The 26720-nt window shown below is 51.5% G+C and overlaps 1 protein-coding gene across 5 annotated transcripts in view; it reads right to left on the bottom strand.

Annotated features, from left to right (window-relative positions):
- The window catches only part of ACACB (acetyl-CoA carboxylase beta), an 86237-nt gene that overhangs the window by 31847 nt on the left and 27670 nt on the right, over positions 1-26720 (bottom strand). For all 5 annotated transcript variants that reach the window (XM_036353890.1, XM_036353889.1, XM_036353891.1 and 2 more), the window contains 17 exons: positions 19316-19448; positions 17362-17500; positions 14061-14170; positions 13725-13806; positions 12411-12509; positions 10992-11101; positions 10777-10887; positions 8571-8780; positions 8143-8313; positions 7243-7404; positions 6044-6207; positions 4488-4638; positions 4283-4386; positions 3828-3909; positions 3027-3172; positions 2646-2796; positions 1446-1580 (listed from right to left, as the gene is read on the bottom strand). In XM_036353890.1, the coding sequence (XP_036209783.1) occupies positions 1446-1580; positions 2646-2796; positions 3027-3172; positions 3828-3909; positions 4283-4386; positions 4488-4638; positions 6044-6207; positions 7243-7404; positions 8143-8313; positions 8571-8780; positions 10777-10887; positions 10992-11101; positions 12411-12509; positions 13725-13806; positions 14061-14170; positions 17362-17500; positions 19316-19448 (2260 nt within the window). The remainder of the gene's footprint in view (positions 1-1445; positions 1581-2645; positions 2797-3026; positions 3173-3827; positions 3910-4282; positions 4387-4487; positions 4639-6043; positions 6208-7242; positions 7405-8142; positions 8314-8570; positions 8781-10776; positions 10888-10991; positions 11102-12410; positions 12510-13724; positions 13807-14060; positions 14171-17361; positions 17501-19315; positions 19449-26720) is intronic.

The following is a 26720-nucleotide window of genomic DNA, read 5'->3' as shown; positions in this document are numbered from 1 at the left end:
CCGAGACAAGCCGGGGGCCGAGGCAGACCCGCCAATGCGCAAGCCACTCGGACAATGTTCTCAGGATGGAGCCCAGAACAACATACTGGAAAGTGAAACTGGCAAGATGGACTTAATGTGCCCGTTTGTCTACGGATTCATTCTAGAAGGACCCACAGAACGCCTACTATGTGTGAGGCCCTGGACCAGGAGGTTTGGGACATCCGTTCTGCTGGCCCAGAACCCTCAGCTTCTGCCCCCCGCCCCCCAACACCTCCTCTCGTCCTTCTCCACAGTCTGATGCTGGCTTCCCCGTCGGACCTCCCATAGCCAGGGCCAAGGGCAGTCTCCCTGCCTGGAGCTGCCAAGCTGAATCACAAGGGCTCATCTCATAGGTGAGTGTGAGTCTGCAGGGACTGGTGGCCAGGCCCTGCTCGTGCTCCTGGCCCAGGAAATGTTTGCTGCAAGGAGTCACACTGCAGGCACACAGACCTTCCCACTGATCTAAAAAGGCTTAGACTGTTTCTAGCTTTGGGAAGCCTCAAGAAAGAATAATAAAAAGAATGGGAAGGAAAACAAAACTAATGGAATAGTCTGGGGAACAGAAACTATCTGATTTTTAAAAATATACTTTTCTGGCCCTGGCCAGTGTTTTCCAATGGTTAGAGCGTCACCCTGCACACCGAAGGGTCATGGGTTCAATTGCCGGTCAAGGGCATGTACCTGGGTTGCAGGTTCGATCCCCAGCCCCAGTCAGGGTGCAGGGGGAGGCAACCGATGGATGTGTCTCTCTCACATTGATGTTTTTTTTCCCTCTCTCTCTCTCTCTCCCCCCCTCCCTCCCTCTTCCATTCCACTCTCTCTAAAAAAAAATCAATGAAAAAAATATCCTCGGGTGAGGATTAACAACAACAAAACATTTCTAGCTGTTTTCCTGGGCATATGTACTAATAGCCATAGAGGAAGGAGCAATACTCGGATGAATGATGCACATGGCTTACTCAGAAGGGTGTAAACAGTCAGCAAGACCTGTTTTTTCCGGGTACCCACTGTGCCCGGAGCACGTCTGAGTGACAGCTCGCCAGAGGGAAGAGGGAGAGCCCTGAAAGCATCTGGGGGAGGTCCTCCCAGACGAGGGTGCAGGTCCCAGGCGGGGGGTCTGGTCTAGTTAAGCAGGGGGAACACGAGAGAGAATAAAGCCGAAGAAGTTGGGAGCAGCTGATGTGGGGTCTGGAGGTCCACAGAAGAACTGGGGTTTTCTTCTGAGTGGGACCGAGGCTGCTGAGAGGGGTTTGAGCAAAAGAGGGCACGTGTGCTCCTATCACACTGGCTCCGGGGGGACACGGGAGGCGGGAGACGAGCCGGGAGCCTCAAGTCTGCTCGGCTCCCTGACCAGGCAGGTGGAGGCCGTGAGCGCACCGGAGCCCACGTGAGCCTGCTGGGTGGCTGTGCCGGGCGCTACGTACCGGGTGCACTTTGGAAGGGTCATCGAGCTCCAGCCTGGCCACCACGCAGCCCGCTTCCAGCACGGCCCCCGGGCGCCTGATGTACTTCACCCGGCCACTTTCCTGCACGGTCAGGGTCATGATCATCTTCATCACCTGTTTTGCGGAAAGAAGAGCCGAGATGGAGCCCACCAGGGCTGGCCCGTGTGTGTGACGCCCAGAGTCCTTCAGATCTAGTAACTCTGGAGGAGGGCCCGCGGCATTTAAACAGAATGACGCCCTGGCAGGGTTCAAGCTGGAAGGATAGAGGGAAGCAGCGGTCACCGGAAGCCAGTCACGGTGCTCTTCAAAGAACATCCCCATCTGCAGAGCCGGCCGGGGAGGTATGTTTATGTGCCCATTTTACAGACGTGAAAACTGATCTTTACTTTGGAAGCACAGACTCTTAGAACTATCATTAAATCGTAGTATGTAGGGTGATTAACATACACGTTCCTGCTCCTTTTCTCAAGGCAGCGAGAAACCCTCTGGGGAACACTGTGAAATGAAGAATGTGCTCCCGGTACACACAGTGCGGGCACCCAAGTCCGCCAGGCCTGGGCTGCAGCCCCGGCACCCACGCATCCTGCGGGTGGGTGCCTCTCCCTCTCTGAGCCTCCCCTCTTGTGAAATGAGGACTCTGATAAGGATCAGCGAGATGAAGAACCTGGCCACGGTCCCTGTATTGTCATTGCCATTGTCAGGATATTATTTTGCTTGGCAGCCGGAAATGGAGGCTGTTTGAATCCTGGCTATGCGTGACCTCAAGTTTGAGTTTCTTAGCCACGTGGGCGCCGTTTCTTCATGTGTAAAATGGGGGTCAAAGTAGTGCCCGTCTCCTACGATGGCTGGGAAGATTAAAGGGGTAATTAAAGAGGTAAGATGCTCAGAATGGTGCCTGTTCCGTGGTAAGTGCTCTGCTGGTGTTGGCTGAAGACTTTGTAAAGGCCACCATCGCCGTCATGAATCATTTCTTACTCATTTCCAGGGAGGTGTGCATTTCTGCTTTAAATACTGCAGGAAATCTGGGCTGAACCCTGCACACTGGCTCTTAGGAATTCGCAGCTGGTGGCCCAGGTTACGAGGTGAGGCCCATTTGCAGAAGCAATGGCCCTCCCTCGGCGAGCGGGGACGGGGCACAGGGAAGGCCTCGCTGACCCCGGGGCCCTGCCCTGCACTCACCTCCATCTCGGCGTAGCTGTCCCCAGCCTCCACGTGGCCCCCGTCCTCCACCGTGTACTGCGTCAGCTTCCCGGCCGAGGGCGACCTCAGGACCGTGGGGTCATTCTCCTTCTCGAACACGCACGTCTTGTTGCCGATGGTGATCCGGTAACTGGGGAAGCGGGGAGCATCGCCCCAGCGCCCACGTCAGGCCTGCTGCAGCCTCTCTCTCCCTGAGGCAGCCCTGAGGGTCCCTCACCCTGTGTGCAGTTCAGGGGCTCCCCTTTCCCAAATGGTGGCATTTGTCACTACAAATAGATTAGGAACCAGTTGGGGAGCAAAGGGTGGAACCCTTTTCTGGCTGAGAGCCCGCCCTGCCCTTTCGGGGCCCCGCCCACACACCTGTCCACCTCCTCCTTCATGTAGGTCGTGTAGCTGTTCCCGTCGTAGGACAGCAGGAGCCCGCCGTCGTTCAGTCGGTGGGCGTCGATCTCGATGTGACCACCGTTCATGATGAGGACGAACATGGTCAGCGACTGCCGGGCCACCTGGGGACAGGTGCAACGTCCCCACCTGCATCAGCATGCCTGCTTGTCCCTGTGCCCCCAGAACAGCAGCTGCCTCGCCCCGACCAGGAGCTAGAGATGTGTCCACTGTGGGAGAGCCAGGTGGACGCCTCACCTGTCTAGTTCCAGGCCCCGATCACAGGGAGGGAGAAGCTGACGGGCACGGAGCCTGGAGAAAGTGCACCACACCTGCCTGTGGGTGGTCTGATGGTCGCTGGCCGAGGGCATGGACCCACCGGCCATCTCTCACCAACTGTGTACCCTCCTTCGCTTCCTGCCTCCAAGCATCAGGCCCCCAGAGGGCCGCCTGGGCAGCAGGGAGACGGGGTCCAGGGCTCTGCCTCCCACGCGTGGCTCTGCCCAGGGATTTGGGACTCTAGCTCAGGGGTGGGCAAACTTTTTGACTCGAGGGCCACAATGGGTTCTTAAACTGGACCGGAGGGCCAGAACAAAAGCATGGATGGAGTGTTTGTGTGAACTAATATAAATTCAAAGTAAACATCATTATATAAAAGGGTATGGTCTTTTTTTTCAATAGTTTTATTCATTTCAAACGGGCTGGATCCGGCCCGCGGGCCGTAGTTTGCCCACGGCTGCTCTAGAGTGTTGGAGACATTCGAGAAACACGGACCGTTACCTTGAGAATGTACTTAATGCCCCCATAAATTAATTCCACGTCCACAGTGTTCAGCAGAAAATCCGCAGGGAGGACCTGGCCCCTGAAAGAGAAGACAGATCGGCGGTCAGCCTTGGTTTCGACCAAGAACTCTGCGGCCAGGTCCCAGGACTGCAGCCCAACGTGCCTGGCTGTCCCGGAAAAAGCTACGTCTCAGTAAAAGGCGAGAAAACAAGAACCGTCCCAGGTCAGCACGAATAAGCACGTGGCTGTCTGTCTGTACTTTACCTTGGCCTTGAGGATGCTGACCCCCCCTCTTCCAGGGCAGCCCGGGTTTCTGTGAGGACTTTCAGAGGCGAGCATGCGGGAGGGGTTCACACATCTCCTGTGACTGCTCTGCACCCAAATAACGCATGTTCTGCCTCACCTGCCACTAATGCAAACCCCGAAAGGGGACAGTGACCCACGCGCCCCACCTCTCCAGCGAGTGCAGGAAATCCGTCATGCAGGTTCTGAACATCGCATCGGCCACGTTCAAGGCGCCACACACCACCCCGAGCATGATATCCGGCTTCTCGGCCTGGAAAAGACCCCACAGTTCAGTATCCATGGTAACCAAGCCCCCAGGGAGCTGGGGGAGGGTTCTCTGTGACCGAAGGGAAGACGTGTGCAGCTCCTCACCTGCACTTTCTCAGCGATGAGGTGATCCAGCCACCCGGTGTCGATGTCGTTGTTCTGGAAGCTCTCGGTCTCCAGGAGGTTGATGAGGTACTCCACGGTGGTCCTGAAGTCGCCCCGGATGGACAGTTCCTTCAAAGCCACCACCATGTTCCTTGAGGGGAAAGGCACACGGATTGGTTTCCCAATTAGCCTACGGGGTTCCCCCGTGGTTCCCAAAGAGCCAGAACAACAGGGAAGTCAAGAGGGTCCCGAGTCGGATACCCTGGGTCAATCTCGGCTCCAGCACTGACTGCTCAAGTGATCTTGGGCTCAGTTTCCTCATCTGGAAAATGGGGAAATAACCCTGACTTCACACAGGTGCTTGCGAGTTAAAGTGAGACCATCCACGTGAAGCACCCAGTCGCTGATCAGTAGCTGTCAACTGCTATGAATATGATTCATTACCGTGATTCTAATTCTAATGAACCATAGCCAGTCACTCTGCCTCACTCCCACTGGACCCATTCAAATCCCGGGTTCCAGAGCATGAGACAAGCCACAGGCCATTGCATCTGAAGTGGGCTGGGACGGTGGCCTCCTTCCCTCCCCTATTAATTCTTATATGCTGAATCCTCTCTCACCTTCAAGGGTCTAAATTTTTTTGCTGAGCATGATGAAAACTAATTACTCTGCTTGGCCTGTGTGGCTCAGCGGTTGAATGTTGACCTATGAACCAGAGGGTCACCATTTGATTCCCGGTCAGGGCACATGCCCGGGTGTGGACTTGATCCCCAGTAGGAGGTGTGTGGGAGGCAGCTGATCAATGATTCTCTCTCATCATTGATGTTTCTCTCCCTCTCCCATCCTCTCTGAAATCAATAAAAATATTTTTTAAAAAAAAAAAAATTATTCAAAGCTGGCAAATAAAACCACCAAACTCAATTTAATTCAAGGCTAAGTCCCAGGGCCAGATGGATTTTAATGTTTTTTAAAGAAAATGTCCACAACGGCTTTTGGATTTTTCACTCTGACGGACACTTACCCACAGACACAAGAATATTGAATTACAATGTGAACTGGTTTTGACCTTTTTGCCCCCAGGTCAAGGCAGAAAAAAAGATAAGATGTGTCTCAGAATTTGGGGGCCTCTTTGTGAATGCAGGTTTCTCCGGGATCTACTTGTGGGATTGAAATTTAAAGGCGTCTTCCCCCCCGCCCCACCCCCGAGACACACACACCTTTTTTAAAAGAGCCTGAGTACTCAGCACCTTTTAAACTTTTGGAATCACCTGGAACATTCTTTGGATCTCCTTCAAGTTCAACCTGCAATTAGCTCAAGAGCCATGACCTTGGAGAGGTCATCTTACTTCAAGGATCTCAAATCCAGGCAAGAGGGCGGACTTTGTCCTTGGACTTCGGCCCAGGGAATTAATAGGGGTCCCTTGCTCTCCTAACTCGCTACTGCACCTGAAGCCACAGGCTAACTCTGAGTTTCTTAAAGGAAGAAAGGGATGGAAGGAGGAGAGAAGGAAGGGAGGGAGGGAGGGAGGGAGGGAGGGAGGGAGGGAGATACTGACGAGATGGCCTCTTCCCGGTTCTCTCCCCAGGAGAAGCAGTGCCCAAACTGTGAGTCAGCAAACTCGTGCAAGCCCCCGGTGGCCGCCACGCTGAAATAGCCCCACACGTTCCTGCTGCTGCGGAAATTCAGCTCCTGGACTGTCCCGGAGCTCGGCTTGAACCCCTGCAGCCCAGACGAAAGAGAAAAAGCAACATGGAAGAAATCACTACTCAGACCTATTTTCATCAGAATTAAATCCTAGGAAAACCTAAGAAGCCCTGCCACAACCCAAAACTTAGCACAATCCAGGACACGTTGATACCTCTCCTCAGGGCTGTGGGTCTGCATATCAACGTGGGGGTGTACCATGTGAGCACGTTGATGCATGTAATGTTTACTTTACATAAACAATTTAAAAAATAACAACAGCCCGGCCGGTGTGGCTCAGTGACTGAGTGTCGACCTATGAACCAGGAGGTCACGGTTCGATTCCCAATCAGGGCACATGCTGGAGTTGCGGGCTCTATCCCCAGTGCGGGGCGTGCAGGAGGCAGCCGATCAATGATTCTCTGTCATCACTGATGTTTCCATCTCTCTCTCCTCCTCCCTACCTCTCTGAAATCAATAAAAATATTTTAAAATGTATTTAAAAAATAAAAACAACCACTACCAGACACAATGTGGGAAAACAGTGACCATGGATGGAGCCGAACCAAGGTACATACTGATTTTGTACTCTCGGCATTGTTGACAGTAAAGGCTTAAGTGAAAGAGGACTGGGTTTCCAATTCTGGGTCACGACAATTCCAGCAGATAAGGAAACCCAGCGTTAGCCTTGCTGATGCTGGCACTCGAATTCCCTTGGGGGATGGCCTGGCCCCTCTGAGTATAATTTGGGGGGGGTGGATCTGGACCCTCTCTCTGGGATTAAGACTCTTGAAGTGAGTGATGGAGACAGAGTTCCAGGTGCCCAGGCAAGTTACCCCGACCTCTTGATCTGTAATTTGGGGTAGCAACACCCAGCGGCGGAACATGAGCCGTGATACCCGTGAAGGGGATCTGCCTGGCACACACTCCGTGTCACTAAACTGTGACTGTCCCCTCCTGCACCTCTGTTTGAACCGAGGAGCCTGGGGGTCTCGTCTGAGGCTGATGCTGGGGGTCCCCCCCACCCTGGGAGAGCGGAGATGGCGGAGGCGTGGGGCCCCCACAACTTGCCTCATCAGGGTTTTCGCTGGTGATTCTGGCTGCAATGACGTGGCCGCGGGCGAGGGGCGGGTTGGGAGGGGTTTCGAAGGCGATGGGCGTCACGCCCCACGGTGACTCTCCGTACAGAAGGCGGATGTCTTTCAGCCGGTGCAGCGGCACGCCCATGGCGATCTGAAATCAGGAAAGCCATCACGGCTGTCAGCCCCACGAGACCCCCGCCCCCAACACCACGCAGGGAGTGGGAGCCATGGAGGAAGAGGCGCAGCGAACGATGTCAGATGTCCTGAGCACCTGATAGGCACACAACATGCCAGACGGTGGCGGGAGAAGCGAAGGAAGGAGGCATTAATTTTAAAAAACTGCGTTCAATGAATGCGGGCCTTCCTGCCTCTGGCCACAAGTTCTGAGTGGGGGTGATACTGTCCCCACGGGGACAAATATCTGCTCTTGGAGGTGGAAAAAAGTCTCCCTCTTTGTATGTATAAAGCACAGATGCACCTGTAGTTCTAAGACATTAAGATTTCACGGGGAGGAAGTTAGGGGGGATCATGTCTAAAAAGGCCCCTTAGGGGGGACAATAATGCAAAAAAAGGTTAAGAAACACTTCTCTGGATCTTCGAATGGGCATCATGGGTACACGAAGGCCCTGAAATTGCATAAAATGTATTTTTCCAGGAGAAGGTCCATGACTTTTGCCTTATCAAAGCACCATATACCATATGGCAGACAGAGGCGACCAACCACAACCCGTAATCTTCTCTACGTTGGTGGCTCTCAGTGCTACTCCCACATCAACACAGTTGCTCCCCAGGGACAGTCAGTCCAGAGGGGCCGGCAGGTCTGATCTGAGTGGAACGGGGACCCCGTCCTGGGCGGGAGAGGACCCCGGCCCGGAGCCCGTTTCCTCACCTGCAGCTGGGCGGCCGGCAGGTTGACGTCAGCGATCATTTCTGTGCAGGGATGTTCCACCTGCAGCCGGGGGTTCAGCTCCAGGAAGTGGAAGCTGCCGTCCTGGCTGTACAGGTATTCGACCGTCCCCGCGCTCACGTAGCCCACGGTCTTGGCCAGGCGGACGGCACACTGCAGAGCAACAGAGACTGGCTTCTTAGTCCCCCACCCAGTGCAGACGGAGGGCCTGCTATATGTCAATTCCTGGGGGACCACACAGCTCGTACTCCGATCGACCCACGCCAGGCTGAAATCACATCCACGGGGGCCCCCGGTTTCTTCCTGGGCACCAGCCCACGTTAGCACCTCGGACCACGGGGAGCTCTCGCTGGCTCTGAGCTGGGATGGCCCCCCCTGCGCTGCCCCCACACCCAGCTCCGCAGACCCACCTGCTCCATGAACTCGAAGACGACCGGGGTGGCGATGGTGGCAGGCGCCTCCTCGATGATCTTCTGATGGCGCCGCTGGATGGAGCAGTCTCGCCCAAACAGGGACACGGCGTTGCCATACTGGTCGGCGAGGATCTGCACCTCCAGGTGCCGGGCGTGCTGGGCCAGCTTCATGAGGAAGACGGGGGAGCCCGGGATCTCGCTCTGCACCTGCGGGGAAGGCAGAGCCGCTGGGACAGGAAGTTCTCCGCAGAGAGCAAGAGACGGTGCCGTCCACGGTCCCCTAGTCTCGTGTTAACGTGCTCAAGACATGACACTCTTGGAGCTTTAAATCCAACTGTGTGAAAATACATAATGTAGACAGTGAAACTTCCCCACAACCCCATCCCCCAAAGATAATGTGCCGTTAAGAATTGGGTAGAGCCAAAGCCGGTTTGGCTCAGCGGATAGAGCGTCAGCCTGCGGACTGAAAGGTCCCAGGTTCGATTCCGGTCAAGGGCATGTACCTGGGTTGCAGGCACTTCCCCAGTGGGGGATGTGCAGGAGGCAGCTGATCGATGTTTCTCTCTCATCGATGTTTCTAACTCTCTATCTCTCTCCCTTCCTCTCCGTAAAAAATCAATAAAATATATTTAAAAAAAAGAAAAAAGAATTGGGTAGAAACTGGTTAAGAGTTTAAGGTACTGTCGAGAGTTAACGTGGTTGAGAATTAGTGCTGCCATGGTGTCCACTGGGCACTACACTTACCAGGGTGATCACTTCATAAATCATATAAATGTCTAATGACTATGTAGTAACCTGAAACTAACATAATATTGTACATCAACTATAATTGAAAATATTTTAATTATTTTAAAAATGCCCTGGACAGGGTGGCTCAGTTGGTTGGGCGTCATCCCATGCATGGAAGGGTTGCCGGTTCGATTCCCAGAGGGGGCATATGGTCTGGGGGAGGAGTGTGTGTGCATCAATGTTTCATTCTCACATTGATGTTTCTCTCTCTCCCTCCCTCTCTCTAAATAAATATAAATTAATTGATATAAACAATTTTTTTTAAAGTTACTGGCCCTGGCCGGGTGGCTCCATTGATTGAAGCATCGTCCTGTACACCAAAAGGTTTTGGGTTCAATCCCAGCTCAGGGCGCGTTTGGGAGGCAACCAATTGGATGTTTCTCTCTCACATCAATGTTTCTCCCTCTCTCTCTCTCCCCCCTTTTCTCTCTTTAAAATCAGTAAGAAACATATCCTCAGGTCAGAATTTGTTTAAAAAAAGATTCCCTGCATAATTTTTGAAACATTGTCAAAAATAGGCACAATGTTTTAATAGTGGAAAACCAGCTATAATTAAGTAAATATACAATCACAGCTGACCCTTGAGCAAATCCGGGGTGATGAGCACGCAGTCGAAAATCTGATTATAACTTTTGATTCCCCCCAAATTTAACTACTAATAGCATACTATTGACTTTACTGCTAACATAAGTAGTCAATTAAACATGTATGTGTATATATCATGGTAGTACATGAGAAAATAGACTAGTATCTATATATTTTATTATATGCATTCGTGACATACTTTTACTTCCTTTTTTAATATCTCTAGGTTATGCAGTTGGTCTATGAGATCTTTCAAGTTGTTGAAAATCTCCAAAAATTTTTTTAATGTAGTTACTGAAAAAAACCATGTGTAATTCAACCCACCCAGTTGAAACCCATGTTGTTCAGGTTCAACCATAGAGTTCCTGCAATAAAAAGGGACCATCTAGAAACATGAAAAATACCAAGACTGCTACAATTTACACAACATCCCCTCTCTTGATAGACAAATATAGTCAGAAACAGATATTCTGACCCTGCTGCCAATGCCTTCACAGTTGTGACACAATAATGCTAAAAGGAAGAATCTGGCCCGGCCGGCGTGGCTCAGGGGTTGCGCATCAACCTATGAACCAGGAGGTCTCGCTTCGATTCCCGTCAGGGCACATGCCCGTGTTGCGGGCTCGATCCCTAGTGGGGCCTGTAGGAGGCAGCCGATCCATGATTCTCTCTCATCACTGATGTTTCTCTCTCTCTCTCCCTCTCCTTTCCTCTCTGAAATCAATAAAAATAGACTTAAACTGTTTAAAAAGAAAAAGAAAGGGTCTGCTGGCCAACACATGGAGAGAGGCAGTTCCCAAAGACGAGAAACAACGCAAGCGCGGCTCACCTGGCGGAACAGGATGGGGAAGTCCTCGGCGCTCTCCGCCTTCCGGATGCCTTTCCCGCCGCCGCCTTCGGAAGCTTTGATCATCAACGGGAAACCAATTCTTTCCGCTGCCTGGGAGGCAGAGGACAAGCAGACCCCTTTAGAAGTTAGACGTGGCCGCCGCCAGCAGGACAGGCAGACGTCCTGGCACCCGGTCCCCCCGGCCCTGCGCTGACCTCCAAGCCCTCGTCTATGTCCTTCACACAGCCGCGGTTGTACACGTCTTCCGGGACGCTGATTGTCTTCCCCTCCTGCAGGCCATCCTCTGCCCACGCCACCGTCAGGCCTGCAGAGTCGCAAGGGAAGCTGAATCGTCCACGGACGGCAGGGGCCACACACAACACAGACACCGCGAGGCCCTGACTCGCAGAGCTGCTCTAGACCTGGCCTCCGGGCCAGCGGAACATGGACACAGTCCTTCGGCTTAATTAATGAATGGCTTTTCGTTTTCTTAAGGACCGACTCATCCCTGAGTGGGAAATGAAGCTTCAGAAATTCAGACTGAGCCCTGGCCGGTTTGGCTCAGTGGACAGAGCATTGGCCTGCGGACTGAAGGGTCCCATGTTCGGTTTTGGTCAAGGCCATATACCAGGGTTGCAAGTTGGATCTCTGGCCCTGGTCAGGGCACGTGTGGGAGGCAACCATTCTATGTATCTCTCTCACATCGATGTTTCTCTCTCTGTCTCTCCCCCTCCCTTCCACTCTCTCTAAAAATCAATTGAAAAATATCCTCGGATGAGGATTAAAAAACAACAAGAACCAGAAATTCAGACTGAGTCTACCAAGAACACTGTATTAACCTGAATCTTAAAAAAAAAAAAAAAAATCCCAGTTCTACCCTATGGAATCACTAATATGTGAATCATTATTTTCCAATACCCTGTGAAGATTTTTTAAAAAATAAACAATAAGAAAAAAACACTTCCCATCCCAAATTTAAAATTCAATCTTTAGAAAAAATGAAATTGAATAGGAGACTCCTGAGACTTCTTTTCCATTTATTTTTATATAAAATGTTATCTTAGAAACCCCCCTATAAAAAATTTACTCTAAGGAAAGGATTAAAATGTACACAGAGATTTAAACATGAGATGATCAAGCCTCCAGTGCCGTTAGTAGTTTTAAGTTAGAACAAAGTAAACTGGAAACAACCTAAATGCATAACTAGAGAGGACTGTTAAGTAAATCATGGTGCATCCGTATGATATAATCCTAGGCAGGCATTTTAAATGTTGCAAAGTATATTTATTGACATAGAGAGATTAGTGAGAAAAATAATAAGTCCCAAACTAGCAAACATAAGATCGCTGGGTTTTTTAAAGGCTGTGCTTAGCAAGAAGGCTGGGAAGGTAGACAGACACCTAAAATGCAGCCAATGTTCCCCACTGAGTCACAGGATTATAAATGATTTCCGTTTCCTTTTTTGTATGCCTCATATTTATTTTCTAAGTTGTCTACAGTGCAACTGTGCCACGTGCTCAATAACTTTAAACGTTTAAATGAGAGAGTTAAAAAGCACGCTCTGTCACCCGCTCTGCTCACATTAGCCGCACTGGGCCGAGGAGTCCCCGAGTGTGAAGCTTGGGGTCCCTTACCGCTTCCGCTCCAGGGCAGCGTTGGAATCTGCAGCGTCTGGGCCACGATGGTGGAGGCGATCTTATCTCCCAGGGCCCACATGGCCTCACTGGGAGGGCCTGAGGGATGGGGGAGAAGGGGGGAGGCAGAATCGAGTCAGCCACAAGTCCCTCACATCCGAGGGCTGTGTACAGTGGAAGAACAACATTCAGGTCCAAGCGCTCAAGGAGTTTAAGGTCAAGTCAAGGGAGCAAACAGCCTGTTAGTCTGCTACGTCATCAGTCAACTTTCAGCGCACGTGGACCGTGCGCCTGGTCTGAGTTGCAACCTAAGCTACGGGACATACACAAAAGTCACTTTGAGACGGGGGAGGCAAAAAAGCGAGACCAAGAGGGCCAGCTAGCACCCAAAACACTAGACCAGGGGTGAGCGGACTTTTCCCATCATGAGCCAGATGGGGAATATACTCAGCTTTGTGGGCCTGCTGGTCTCTGCCACAAATATGCAACTTTGCCAGTGTGGGTGAGAGCAGCCACGGCAATCCAGAAGTGAATGAGCAGGGCCATGTTTCAATAAAACTATTTACAAAAGGCAGGCAGTGGGCGGGATTCGGCCTGTGAGCTGTATAGCTTGCCAGCTTGGGGGCTGGACCACCAACCTCCAGAGAAGCTAAAACTGAAGGAGAAGGAGAATCCTGTGTGACAGCCAATCAAAGACCAAGGACAGAAAAAACATCAGTGGGCACGGGTCACCCACCAGGCTGAGCTTAGAAATAGCAGGTGCTGATCTGCACTGAACTGCTTCACACAGAAGTCTATGTGGTGGCCCCAGAGGTAAGTGAAAGCAAAATGACTCCCCTAAACCATGCGAGGATGTCAGCGTAATTACAGAGTTTACAAATATAGCCACAGATAATAAGCATCGTTTTACCTAATAAAAAGTAGAGATGAGGGGCTCTGGTCCCAAGGGATTAAGGCATTCCAAAGGCCTGAGAACAGCCCCCGAAATGGCCTTATAAAAAATGTGACCTCCAAACCCTAGTGATAAATCTGAACACGGCTGGTATCTCAGTACCAACAGGAACCCGAGCAGAGGTCAGCTTCCCCAGCATCATTCCACTGTGGAAACCATGGTAACGGCTCCATTTCCCTGGGCACCAACCTACCCAGGTGCCCTCCCACTCCTGGACTGACTTGCTCCTAACCATAAATATGTGAGGTGGAAATACCAAGCTGACCGCCAACCTTACAAGGCTGCACGTGAAGAGAATCGGACCCGGAGATGAATCCCGTCAACACCCCGATCCCCACGTATCAGAGGGAGACACACTCTACCTAAGAAAGCAATGTGGTCCTTGCACAGGAGCTCCGGAAGTTTGGGGTTTTCGGAAGCATGGCCCCAGCCAGCCCACACCGCCTGCAAACACAGAGAGGCAAGAATGGAGATCATCCTTCACAACCAGGCCTCCCCGCCCTCGCCCTCCCCCCTACTCCCCCATCCCACCCCCCACCCCCTGCCCGCCATCACACACCAAGAGCTCTTTGCTGGGTCACATCAGCCCCGGATTTCAGAGTCTCTAGGACCCGGCTCCTCTGCCCCTCCCAAGTGCGGAATCCAGCCAGGGCTCAGGGCATCGCCCCAGGGGCAGACTGGGGCGCCGTCCAACCTACCTGCACAGGGATCCTCTTGGCGATGTCCACGATCAGCTCCACGTTGGCGTAGTTGTTGTTATTGGGCCCTCCTGGGACGGGGACGTACTGGTCTGCCATCTTGATGTACTCTGGAGTTAAAGGAAGAGAAAAGGGAGAAGAGCAGAGAGACTGAAGTCGGCCGTGGGAAATCTGCAAGACACCCCCACATACGGCCAATGAAAGCATCACCAGGACGAGTCTAGGGCGACACTGGACAGACATGTGTGATAATCAGAAGAAAACTGAACGTGACTTTATCTATGTAAAAATATGTGTGTTTAGCCCGGCCGGTGTGGCTCAGAGCGTCGACCTATGAACCAGGTTCAATTCTGGGTCAGTGCACATGCCTGGGTTGCAGGCTCGCCCCCCAGTGGGGGCTGTGCAGCAGGTTAGCCGATCGATGATTCTCTCTCATCATCAATGTTTCTCTCTCTCTCCCTCTCCTTTCCACTCTGAAATAAATTTTATATATATATATATATATATATATATATATATATATATATATATATATATATATATTAACAATACGTGTGTGGGGACTAGGCCTGGAGGGAGCAACAAAAAGAAAGAAGCAAGTTATCAAGTAGTGAGATTAGAGGTAGGGTTTTATTTCAAACTCCTAAACTCTTATCTTCACATTGTTTTGTCATGAAAGAATACAATGTTTGCATATCCTCCAGTGAAGGTTAAAAAATATATATAAGATATAATGCTTGCTTCTAATCATGGTAAAAACAAACAAACATAAAATGGACCTTCTTGCTCATTTTGGGAGTGTACAGTCCAGTCGTGATAAGTCTATTCTTATTGTTGCGAAACAGAGCTCCAGATCTTTTCCAGTTCACAAACTTAAAACTCTGTGCCCATGAAACAACTCCCCCTTCTCCACCCCTGCTCCTGGCAGCCACCATTCCACTTTCCGTCTCTAAGATTTGGACCTCTGTCTGTATGGACCTCATCTAAGTGGAATCAGACGGTGTTGGTCTTTCTGGGACTGGTTTATTTCACTTAGCATCACGTCCTCAAGTTTCATCCCTGTGACAGTAAGTCAGTGTTTTGATTTTAACATATTCATGCTCTTAAAGCCAGACGTTCCACGCCAAGCCCCTGCGGAGGTCCCGGAGATCATAAAGTGAGGAGTCAGACCAGCCCCCTCCTCACCGAGTTTCTCTCTCCTGCGGGAGAAGACAGACAAGCAAACAAACAGGATCACCACCCACTGCGGCAGTGCCTGGGCTCTGCGATGCGCAGGGAGGAGCGGAGACCGGAAGGAAGGTCGGCCAGGGAGGGGTGGAGGGCTGCTGTGCACTGAGCTTCAGGGAAAAACACTCAGAAAAGGGTCCAGGACACCCCAGGGCTCTGCGACAGGAAACAGCAAGGCCAGTCCAGGAACGGAGGCGGCCAGAGTGACTGGGACCCAGGGAGGGAGGGCGAGAGGCACGCGATGGCACCAGGAGGCCAGCAGGGGTTGAGGCCAACAGGGTCTGGGACTTCACTCTGAGCATGATGGGAAGCCTCACGGGATAAGGCTGTGGACTCAGACAGTCCTGGGCTCCAGCCTTGTCATGTCAAAGAAATAATGATGAGTGGCCCTGGCCGGTGTGCTCAGTGGTTAGAGGGTCGGCCCATGCACCCAAGGGTCAAGGGTTTGATTCCTGGTCAAGGGTTTGATTCCTGGTCGAGGGCACGTACCTGGGTTGCAGGTTCACTCCCTGCCCCCTGTCGGGGTGCGTTTGGGAGGCAACCAGTCCTATGTGTCTCTCTCACATAGATGTTTCTTTCTCTCTCTCTCCCCCTCCCTCCCTGCCTTCCACTCTCTCTGAAAAGCAATGGGGAAAAAATATTCTCAGGTGAGGATTAACAAAAATAAATAAAATATGATAATAATAAACGGAGCCACTTTAAAATGGAGCCGGAGCTGCCAAGCAAGAGGAACTGCCTTCCACCTCTTCTGCCTCAAATCTTTGGAATGTTGAAAAGGGCAAAATAACCTTTGGACTGGGCCCAGGACAACACTGTGTTGCAAAAAAGAAGCTGTTTGCAAAGATAACAAGAAAGCGGTTATTATGGCTACCGGACTGAAGATTAAGAACATCGTTCAGAATTAACATCACTATAGTATCTGCACCAACAGAAATGCCTTCCTTCTATTGATGTAATTATTCCCCTTCCCTTTCTCATAACTACCCCCTGCTTTTGTTTCCTAATCCGAAGACCGTTTGGGCTTCAGTCTGAATCAATGCATCCGGAATAGCTATTCTTGGGAGATCTCACCCGCATTTTGCCTCTCCCTTTGAAAATGAATAGTCGCATGCCGTTTGCATGACCCTGGGCAAGTGACTTATGTCCCCGTGCCTCAACTGTCTCATCTGTAAAAGGGAGCCAACAATCAAACCTGCCCTCGCCGTTCCCTATGAGTTACAAGGAGGCTGCATCAGGGTAGGGCAGAGCCTGGGGCCTGTGCCCAAGGTGGAGAGGTGGGGAGGTGGGGTTCAGGGGACAGGACTGAGGTTGCTGGTGCTAAGGACAGCACTGCAGCCTTGGAAGCATTACAGGAGCGGCTGACAGGACCTGAGCTGTGTTTTTAAAAGGTCCGTTTGCCTGCTGTGTAGAGAAGGGTCTGTAAAGGGATACGTTGCTCTGGGTAAAAAGCAAATTGTCCAATACCTATAGAATGATCTAGGCCAGTGGTCGGCAAACTGCGGCTGGGCAAGCTGCTGCTCGCGAGCCACATACAGCTCTTTGGGCCCTTGAGTGTGGGTCTTCCACAAAATACCGACTTCTGCGCACGGGCCACAAAGTTTCAATCGCACTGTACGTGCGCGTCCACACGTGGTATTTTGTGGAAGAGCCACACTCAAGGGGCCAAAGAGCCACAGTTTGCCGACCACGGATCTAGGCTAGTAGACACAGAGACAGTAAATGAATAGGCAAATGGATGAGCAGATAACTGAAATACAGTGATCCATCGGCAGGAAAAAGCGTCTGGAGGGAGAGACACCAAGCTGTGGCTACATGGACAGCGCTCACAGATGGGAATCCGCTGTGCACGTGAACCATCTGCACTTTTATAAGACACAGAGGTCACTCCTGTTATCAGCAGGTATTTTAATTAAATGAAGAAGAAAAAACAAATCCAGTAAATGCAGGCTCATGAGAGAGGTAGCCTGGAAGTCTGTTTGGGATCCAGAATGGACTTGCCCAGGTAGGTGCAGGTGAGGGCAGGTAAGGACAGGGCATGAGGGGTGGGAGTGGGAGGGAGTGAAGGCCCAAATACCTGCGTTGGCCTTGAGGTCCTCTGGAGTCACCATGACTACAAACCGGATGGCCCGCTCATTTCGGAACATCTCGTAGGCCCACCTGCGGATGGAGCGCATGCACTTCACGGCGGCGATGCCGTTGTTGGCGATGAGCACCTGGACAAGGAAATGGAGGAAGGGACGAGAGCTGCACATCTGCCTGCAACGGAGGCTGCATGCCACCCTGGGGTCCATCTCCTGGCTGCAGAGGCTCCTGGAGTACCTGGAGCACATGGCCCTACACAGGGCAGGTACTCTAAGTCTGAATGAATGGATAAACGGATGGATGGATGGATGGATGGATGGATGGATGGATGGATGAATGGATGGATGGATGGATGAATCAATGGCCAGATGGGTGGGTGGGTGGGTGAATGGGTGGGTGGATGGGTGGGTGGATGGATGGATGGATGGATGGATGGATGGATGGATGGATGGATGGATGAATCAATGGCCAGATGGGTGGGTGGGTGAATGGGTGGATGGGTGGATGGATGGATGACTGGATGGATGGATGATTAATGGATGGATGGGTGAATAAATGATTTTTGATGCCTGTTTGGCGCCACTGTGGTCACTTAACATTTTATGAGTGTTTAGGATCTACTAAGCTACAATACAATGTATTTCATTTCATTTTCGCAACAGCCCTTTGAAAGAGATTGTATTATTATCCCTGTTTGGGAGTGAAGACATTAAAACTCAGAGGAGTTAAGGCACTTGCCCAAGGTCACACAGCTGGTAAGTGGCAGAGCTGGGACCCGAGCCTTCCAGTCTGGCCTGTGCTCTGAACTCCACCCCCACCATGGCTGCCTCTGGGTGCTGAATGTTAAAGGGCCCCGATCTGGTAAGGAGGAAAGGCAGTAATGCTGGCTGTCCTCGCAAGAGAGAGCAACAGAACGGGTCCTGGCTTCAATTCTTGTCTGTATCACGAACGTGCCGTGTGGCATTAGACGGTTCCTAAAAAAATCAGGCGCCCAGCTTCAAAGCCCTGACTGACAAGAGCCAATCCATACAGGGGCGGGCAAAAGTAGGTTTACAGCTGTGAGCATGTGAAACACAGTCCATTCTTATATTATTATTTCTGTATTACTATATTATTTATTATTATTACTATGAACTTATTTTCGCCCGCCCCTGTATTTTAAGGCCCTTACATCGCTGACTAATCTTCACAACAAGCCCTGAAAGGCAAATCTCGTTGGAGAAGTGAGAGGTGATGGCCTCTGTTTTACAGAAGGGGAAACTGAGGCCCGATGTCACATCCCATGCATGGCCACAGCAGGCAGACCCCAGAACTCCTGCCTCGGGTTCAACGTACATACTTTCTCTCCTTTGAAAAATGGCAAGTTTGCCCTGGCCGGCGTGGCTCAGGGGTTAGAGTGTTGGCCCATGCACCAAAGGGTTGCAGGTTCGACCCCCAGCCCTGATTGGGTGCGTGCAAGAGGCAACCAATCTATGTATGCTCTCACGTGGATATTTCTCGTTCTTTCTCTCCTACCCCCTTTCCACTCTCTAAAAAAAAAGATAAATGGAAAAAATATCCTCGGGTGAAAATTAACAAAACAAAAAAAAGGGCAAATTTTAGCTATTTCCTTTCGTCACTGCCATTCTCGCCCATGGGTCTCCTCTCCTCTGAGGGGGCTGCAGGCCCTGGGAAGGCAAGGCTGGGCTTTATGCTTCCCTCCCTATAACCCAGAAAGCAGCCCCTTGCCAGAGGCACTGCGGGGTCCTTTGCGGAGCCCCTGATCTTGCTCAGAGGCCTCAGTCTCCTCCTCTGTGAAAAGCTCACGATCCCAGCACCCGGCACGTCGCACGTGCTCACCAAGGGCTGGCCCTCGCCCTCTCTCTGCAGCGTGAGCACTCCGTCTGCAGCTGATTCTCCACCCCACCCTGCCTGGCCTCGCCCAGAGCGCGGGACCCCATCTGTACCTTCTCAATGACCCGGTCCCCCCCAAAGCGCATGACAAACTCGGCGGGCGAAGCCACGGTGAAGTCTCTGTGCACGTCCACCCGCTTGTGTTCTCGGCCCCTCTTCACCAGGTGGAGTCCAGACATGCTGGGCCTGCGGAGGAAACAGGGCAGGCACGCATGAGCAAGGACGCCTGGGGTGCCAGGGAGGAAGTCGGGTGCCCAGCACCCATAAAACCAAGGTCCACACGGAGAAGCATTCATTTCCCCAGGAGACTCAAGAAGAGGCCAGCACACGAATAAAGCAGGAGCCGTCCCCAGACCCACCCCGAGCTGTACATTTTGATTTTTCGTCTGAAATTAATTTCCACTTGATATGCCCATCGTTTAGGAACTCAACACTAAGAAGCTTGGAAGAGGGGTGCAAGTGTATCATCAGGGAGGGAGGATCACATCCTAATACTGTAGACGTGTTCGACTGCAGTGATAACGTTCATACACCTTTCTGTGTGTACCAACGTTTTACAACTGAAAACAACAACAAAAAAACGTATAATAAAAAAAGTAGGGGTTCCTTGCCCCACCCCCTCCAGATCCCGCCAGCAGAGGGATCGCTCTGTGCCATTTCCGCACAATGTGTGTGTGTCATCCCTGAGCCACCACCTGTGGCCCTCCTACCCTGAGAAACGAGGAATCAATGCTCTTACTTGGCCATCCCGTCCACAGCCCTCCTCCCGACCTCTCACGAGGGCCCAACTAGATTCTCTGTTCAGTGTTTTAAGAGTGAGATCATTACCCACAGGTAAGGGTTGGGTTAGATTTTCCTTCCTTTCTTTTTTTTTTTGCCTGGAGTGAATGATTGTTTTCATTGACTTATTTTCCTTGCACTGTTGCTCATTCCTCCCATTCCTTCTCGCAGTTTCCCCCTAGCATAAGATCACTGATCCTCTCCACTGGTGACGTCTTCCCTGGAGGCCTCCACTCTCCTTTCATCTAGACTGACTGTTCTCTGGGCCCTCCCTCTGCTGACGTCCTTCCATTCTCGTTGCCTTTCCTTGAGATCTGCTCCCTAATTTGGGGGACCCCGTGGCTCCCTCTATCTTGGTGACCTCCCTGGTTTGGCTAGGGCAGTGGTCGGCAAACTGCGGCCCCTTGAATGTGGCTCTTCCACAAAATACCATGTGCGGGCGCGCACATACAGTGCGATTGAAACTTCGTGGCCACACTCAAGGGGCCAAAGACCCGCATGTGGCTCGTGAGCCGCAGTATGCTGACCGCTGGGCTAGGGCATGTCCTCTAGTAGCTTCATCCAGTTAAAAGGAGGGCACCATGGCAGGGCACGTGACGACGATGCCGCCCGACATGCCTGTCCTGCTTCTGGCTGCTTCTCCCTCGTCACTGTCATCCCAGAGTCGCGTGGGTTCTAACGTGGATGTTTCCTATCTCCAATGGTGTGGCTCTTCCTTGGTTTGCTCTCTTGTTTCCGTGGGAGACATCCTCGAGTAGCTGTCTAAGAAAAGGTCTTCAGGGAGGTAAATGTTTTGCAGCCACACATGTTCCAGAACTGTCTTCTGCCCTCATATGTGACCCTATCGCCCGGCCGCGTGCGGAATTCTAGAAGGGAAAACCTTCCCCTTCGGAGTGTCGGAAGCCTGGTGCCATTGTGTCGTGGCTTCCGAGGCTGCTGGAGCCGGAGCCACTCTGACCCTGGATACGTGGTGGGTGACCTGTTTTTCCATATCCAGAAGCTTAAGGGAACTTCTCCGTCCTCGGTCCTCACAGACTCACAGGGATGAGCTCAGATATGTGTCTGCTCCCAACAGGGGAGTCGAGGATCTCCTTCAACGTGGAAACTCACATCCTGGACTTTGTCTGTAGGTATTTCCTCCATGATTTCCCTGCCTTGTTTCCCTCTGCTCTTTCCACAAGTCCTAAGACTTGGATGTAGAAATTGCTGACCTGGCCCACCAGTGTTCACATTTCTCCCTCTCCTACTTTCTATCCCTTTTTTTTTTTTTTACTTCCTGGGCAATCCCTTCTCTTCTAACTGTTCAGAGCAGTTTTTCACTTCTGCTATCGTGTGCTTACCGCCTCAGAGCCTGTTTCTGGCCTGCAGATGTTCCTTTTTGTGCAGCCTTCATGTGACATCCTCGCCAACCTCAATGAGAGGATCAACAACAGCTTTTTCAAGTTCTCTTCTCCTAGTACGCTTTCTGTTTCTTCCAAGTGTCCTGTGTCCCTTTGTTTGTTTGGGGCCCGCCTTCCTATTAGAAACTGTACCCAAATGTTGGGTTACTTCTTCAGGGCCAGGAGCAGGAACTAAAGGGCTGATGACAAGAGCTGAGAATGTGGTCAGGCCACCGGACCCTGAGCTCAACTCTGGGAAGTCTGTGTTTTAATACCCCAAGTATCTTTTTTTTTTCCTTTTAAAATCTCAAGTGCTCCACAGAATAGCATTTTTTTTGTTGTTGTTAATCCTCGCCAAAGATATTTTTCCATTGATTTTTAGAGAGAGTGGAAGGGAGGGAGACAGAGAGAGAGAGAGAAACATTGATGGGAGAGATGCACATCAATTGGTTGCCTCCCACAGGTGCCTAGACCAGGGCCGGGGATCGAGCCTACAACTGAGGTACGTTGACCAGAATCGAACCCAGGACCCTTCAGTCCACAGGCTGATGCTCTATCCACTGAGTCAAACCGGCTAGAGCCCCAAGTATCTATAGAGTCGTCCTCCCTCGCTGGTCCCGGTCCCCTGGGGGAAGTGCCTGGGTCTCCTGCACAGAGGAAAGGCTGGTGAGGAGCCTGGGCAGGGAGGACGGGAACTGCTGGGACAGGTCTGGGAAAAGGGCAAGTTTCAGGATTCAGCACCTACAGTGACCTTTATCTTCCTGCTAGGAATACAGGCCCCACACCCCCAGGGTGCCGTCAGGCCCAAGACCATCGGCCTTTCCCCTCAGAGAGCAAACCTCCTGCCTCCCATTGGAGTAGAACCGGGCAGCCCCCAGCCATGAGGAGCCGGAGAAGGGGGGCAGCTCTGGGGCGCTCAGCCTTCCTCGCTGCTGCTTTGTGCCTCAGCCCAGTTGGTTCTGCTGAGCCAGTTCCCACTTGCCCACCTGCTTCCCATCCTCCCAGACGTTGCTGGTCGCCCCTCCTGTTCTCCCAGGCTTGATGGGCTGCTCTTTCTTGTAAAATCTCGTTGCTGTAGTTTGGGGGGACTTTGACAGGAGCAGAATCGAAAGGGATATTCCGTCCACTCTCTTAAACCAGCCAAAGGAGCCGCGGCCTGCCAGGAATTAGGTTAGAGGTTCACCGCCCAGACGTGTGTCCAGAGACCATCACCAGGCATCTAGGGAGGCTGGGGCTGAGTGGGCTCAGGGTGCTGAGAGTGTGGGTGAGAAGCTGATTGACTATAAGGAACACGGCCAGCACGCCCTGTCTATTATGAGGCAAATAAGCAGTCAGGGGGGAAAAATCCCATTTAATGGATGAGGAAACTGAGGCCCAGCCAGGCAAAGGGGGTGGCCCAGCACCTCGCCAGGCCTGGGGCTCTTTCCATCACACCAGAACGTAGGGCAGTGATGGCGAACCTATGACACGCGTGTCAGAGGTGACGCGCGAACTCATTTTTTTGGTTGATTTTTCTTTGTTAAATGGCATTTAAATATATAAAATAAATATCAAAAATATAAGTCTTTGTTTTACTGTGGTTGCAAATATCAAAAAATTTCTATATGTGACACGGCACCAGAGTTAAGTTAGGGTTTTTCAAAACGCTGGCACGCTGAGCTCAAAAGGTTCGCCATCACTGATGTAGGGTGTGGGCATCTTCTGCTCTATCACGTCTCTGAGTCCAGTAGTTTCCCATGAGAAAAAACCTCCTCTGCAAACCTGCAGTCTGTCCACCCTCCCCGCCCCCCCCACCCAGTGGCGCCACCAAAGGCTCCGCCTATCAGAGATCAGGAAACAGACTTCTGGGCCAGGGGAACAAAAAGAGAAATGGCTCTCCCTCCCAGGATCACGCCCGCACCTTTCCCTCCCCCCTCTACTTCCCCCAGGCGGTACCTTTGCCTTTCCCTCTCCAAGGCTCCAAGGCCCCTCTTCTGCCTCCATAACTTGTTTCCTGAGCCCACGCAGCCCCGCTGGCTCACTTCTGCTACCTCTGTAACTTTCTAAATAAACTTCCTCTTATAACTTGAAAAACAAAAAGAGAAACGAAGGACAGAAACCCATCGTGTCCATAGGCCGCTGGACGATACGTGCTTCACGTTCAGACTGTGTCTGTTCTGCTGTGATGTCTGAATGGACGAACGAGGGAATGAACAAATGAGTCCTGGTCCTTGGGATGGAGCAAGGGCCTCTGGTACACTGCCAGCAGCTTCTCTTCTAAAACCTGCCAGGACTGAACGGCTGCGATGCCCGAGGATTTAGGAAAGAGCTCTGGAAGGTCGATATCATCTTGCAAATGTGAACGGGGCTTTTATCATAATTACATTTCGTTAACCAGTTGCTTTTTAAAAAAAATTGATTTGAGCCCTAAGCCGGTTTGGCTCAGTGGATAGGGCGTCGGCCTGCGAACTGAAAGGTCCCAGGTTCTGGGACTCAATTATGGGTGGTTTCTGCTCTCTCCTCTTTGCCTGTGTTTGTTAAATTTTCTGCAATGATGTATTATTTTCAATGAGATGAAAAAGCTATTAGTTTTGTAACAGAGATGCTGAAAGCCATGGCTACTCCGGCATCCACCGCATAAGGTACTCAGTGTCCTTATCTTTAAAATGAGAGTAAGACCACGGGCCTCACTGGGCAGTGAGGGTTTAATAAGTTAATACGTAGGAAGTAAATGATGGCGTCCGGTACACAGTATTCTCCCTATTATTGTATCAGCGCAGTGGTGCCGAGAGGATGAAGCAGCTGATCCCCTCGACCTCACCAGGAAAGGCATCAGGACCCCCTCTGCCCAGGCCTGCTCCCCATCGTCCTCTCTCCCCACTTGGTCCACAGCCTTGATCCTTTGGCTTCAGAAAGTCTGAAACAGCCCTAGCTGGGGCTCAGTGGTTAGCGCATCGGCCTGCAGACTGAAGGGTCCCAGATTCGATTCTGGCCAAGAGCATATGCCTGGGTTGCGGGCTCGATCCCCGGTAGGGGGCATGCAGGAGGCAGCCAATCAATGATTCTCTCATCACTGATGTTTCTATCTCTCCCTCTCCCTTCCTCTCTGGAATCAATAAAAATATTTTTTTAAAAAGAGGAAGTCTGAAACATCCCATTCCAGTACACACAAACATTAAAGCTCCAGCAATCTGGCCCTGGCTGGGTAGCTCAGTTGGTAGCTCACCAAGGTTGCGGGTTCGACCCCCGATCAGGGCACATACAAGTATCAATTATGAATGCATAAATAAGTGGAACAATAAAAATCAGTGTTTCTCTCTCTCTCTCCCTCCCTTTCCTCTCTATCTAAAATCAATTAACTAGAAATAAAAATAAAAACCCTAACAATTTGACCTAAATTGTGTACTAGAATGGGATGTTTCAGACTTCCTTTATTTGAAAAATATTTTTTTTATTGATTTCAGAGAGGAAGGGAGAGGGAGAGATAGAAACATCAATGATGAGAGAATCATTGATTGGCTGCCTCCTGCACGCCCCCTTCCGGGGATCGAGCCCACAACAAAGAAAACCTCACGTGTCAGAAAAGCCACTGTGTGGCCTGGGGACAACCATTCACGAGCAGCATTTTGATTTCAGAGCCGGTGGCAGAGCCCCTCCATCAGGTGGGTCCGGGGCCCCTGGCAGCAGAGGCGGCAGGGGAGCGCACACGAGCGGCCGGCGTGGCTTTTTAAGGCCCCGTCCCTAGGCTGGCGGCTATTTTTATTTGTTTTTGACAAGGCTGGAGGCCAACCGCCATTGGCTCTGGAGGGCTGACCTTCGGCTGGCATTTGGCAAGTGCGGAAGGTGAGATATCCCAGGGTAACTTTGGAAATGGCTTCAGGTGCAATCAACACGCGACAGAGCTGTCAGCCAAACACCGAACGGTGTCAGCTGCTGGGGCACAAGACCAGGGCGAACTGCATCGGGAGGGAGGGGATCGCAGTCTCCAGCCACTAGGGGTCAGCACGGGGGGCTTCTCCCAGAATCCCCAGCGCCATCATCTCCTGCTCAGGATGAGGAAACTGAGGCTCAGAGAGGCCACTGACCTCAGGTCAGTGGCAAACGGAAGAGCTGGGCTTCCAATGCGATGCTACCCGGCCCTCAGAATCCAATGCTGAGCAGAAAGCTAGCTGAGATAAATGGAAATACCTCTATTGTCTGGACTTTAAACAACAAGCACTGCCTGGCCAGTGTGGCTCAGTGGTTTGGCATCCACGCTTGAACCAGGAGGCCGTGGTTTGATTCCCGGTCACATGTCCAGGTTGCAGGCTCGATACTCAGTGGGGGGCGTACAGGGGGCAGCCAATCAATGATTCTCCCTCATCATTGATTTTTCTATCTCTCCCTCACCCTGAAATCGATAAAAACATATTTTTTAAAAAAAAAAAAAAGCACATATGGTTGAAGAGTACTCAACCGGGGCCAATTTTGCTCTCCAGGGACACACAGCAATGTCTGCAGACATGTTCCACTGCCACAACTTGGGGGCTGCTACTGGCATCTGTGGGCAGAGGCCAGGGGTGTCTTTCAACAACCTGCAAAGCACAGCACAGCCCCCACACAAAGAACTGCAGGGCCCCCAAATTCACAGTCTGCAGCTGAGGAACCGTGGGGGACCAGAGCCATCCTTCCAGGCCCTGAGTCTAGAACCTACTGTCTATGACCTGGGTGATCTGGGGAAAATCACTCCAATCCTCTGTGTCTCAGTTCCCCCAGGGGATGGAAATATTTAGCAATATTAATAGCATCTGCCTCATGGAGCATGTGTGCAGGGCTTGTGGCCTGCAGTAAAGAGCTTTAGCTCAGGCGTCCCTCTGCAGGGGAGTCATTATAAAAGCCCCAGGATGGCCCTGGCCCGGGAGCTCAGGTGGTTAGAGTGTCGTCCTGATAAGCCAAGATGGCTAGTTTGATCCCCAGTCAGGGCACATACAAGAAGCAACCAATGAAAGGGAGGGGAGGGAAGAGGAGAGTGGGGGGGGGGGGGGGGGAGAGAAGAGAGAGAGAGAGAGAGAGAAAGGGAGAGAGAGAAACATCGATCTCCCAACAGGGAATCAAACTCACAACCTGGGTACGCGCCACAACTGGGAATCGAACCTGCAACCTTTTTGGTGTATGGGACAATGCTCCAACCACCTGAGCTACCCGGTCAGGGCTGGTCTTTACATTTTTTAATGTTTGAGAAAGAACTGTATTTTGGGGACACATAAAAATTACACGAAATTCAAATCCCATTGTCCATAAAGTGTGCTTGGACTACAGGCAGGCCCGTTCGATCACATAT

This window comes from Myotis myotis, unplaced genomic scaffold, assembly GCF_014108235.1.
Source record: "Myotis myotis isolate mMyoMyo1 unplaced genomic scaffold, mMyoMyo1.p scaffold_m19_p_20, whole genome shotgun sequence".
Lineage (NCBI taxonomy): Eukaryota > Metazoa > Chordata > Mammalia > Chiroptera > Vespertilionidae > Myotis > Myotis myotis.
Note: the sequence above shows the minus strand (reverse complement) of the source record. Positions and strands in the feature narration are given on the sequence as shown.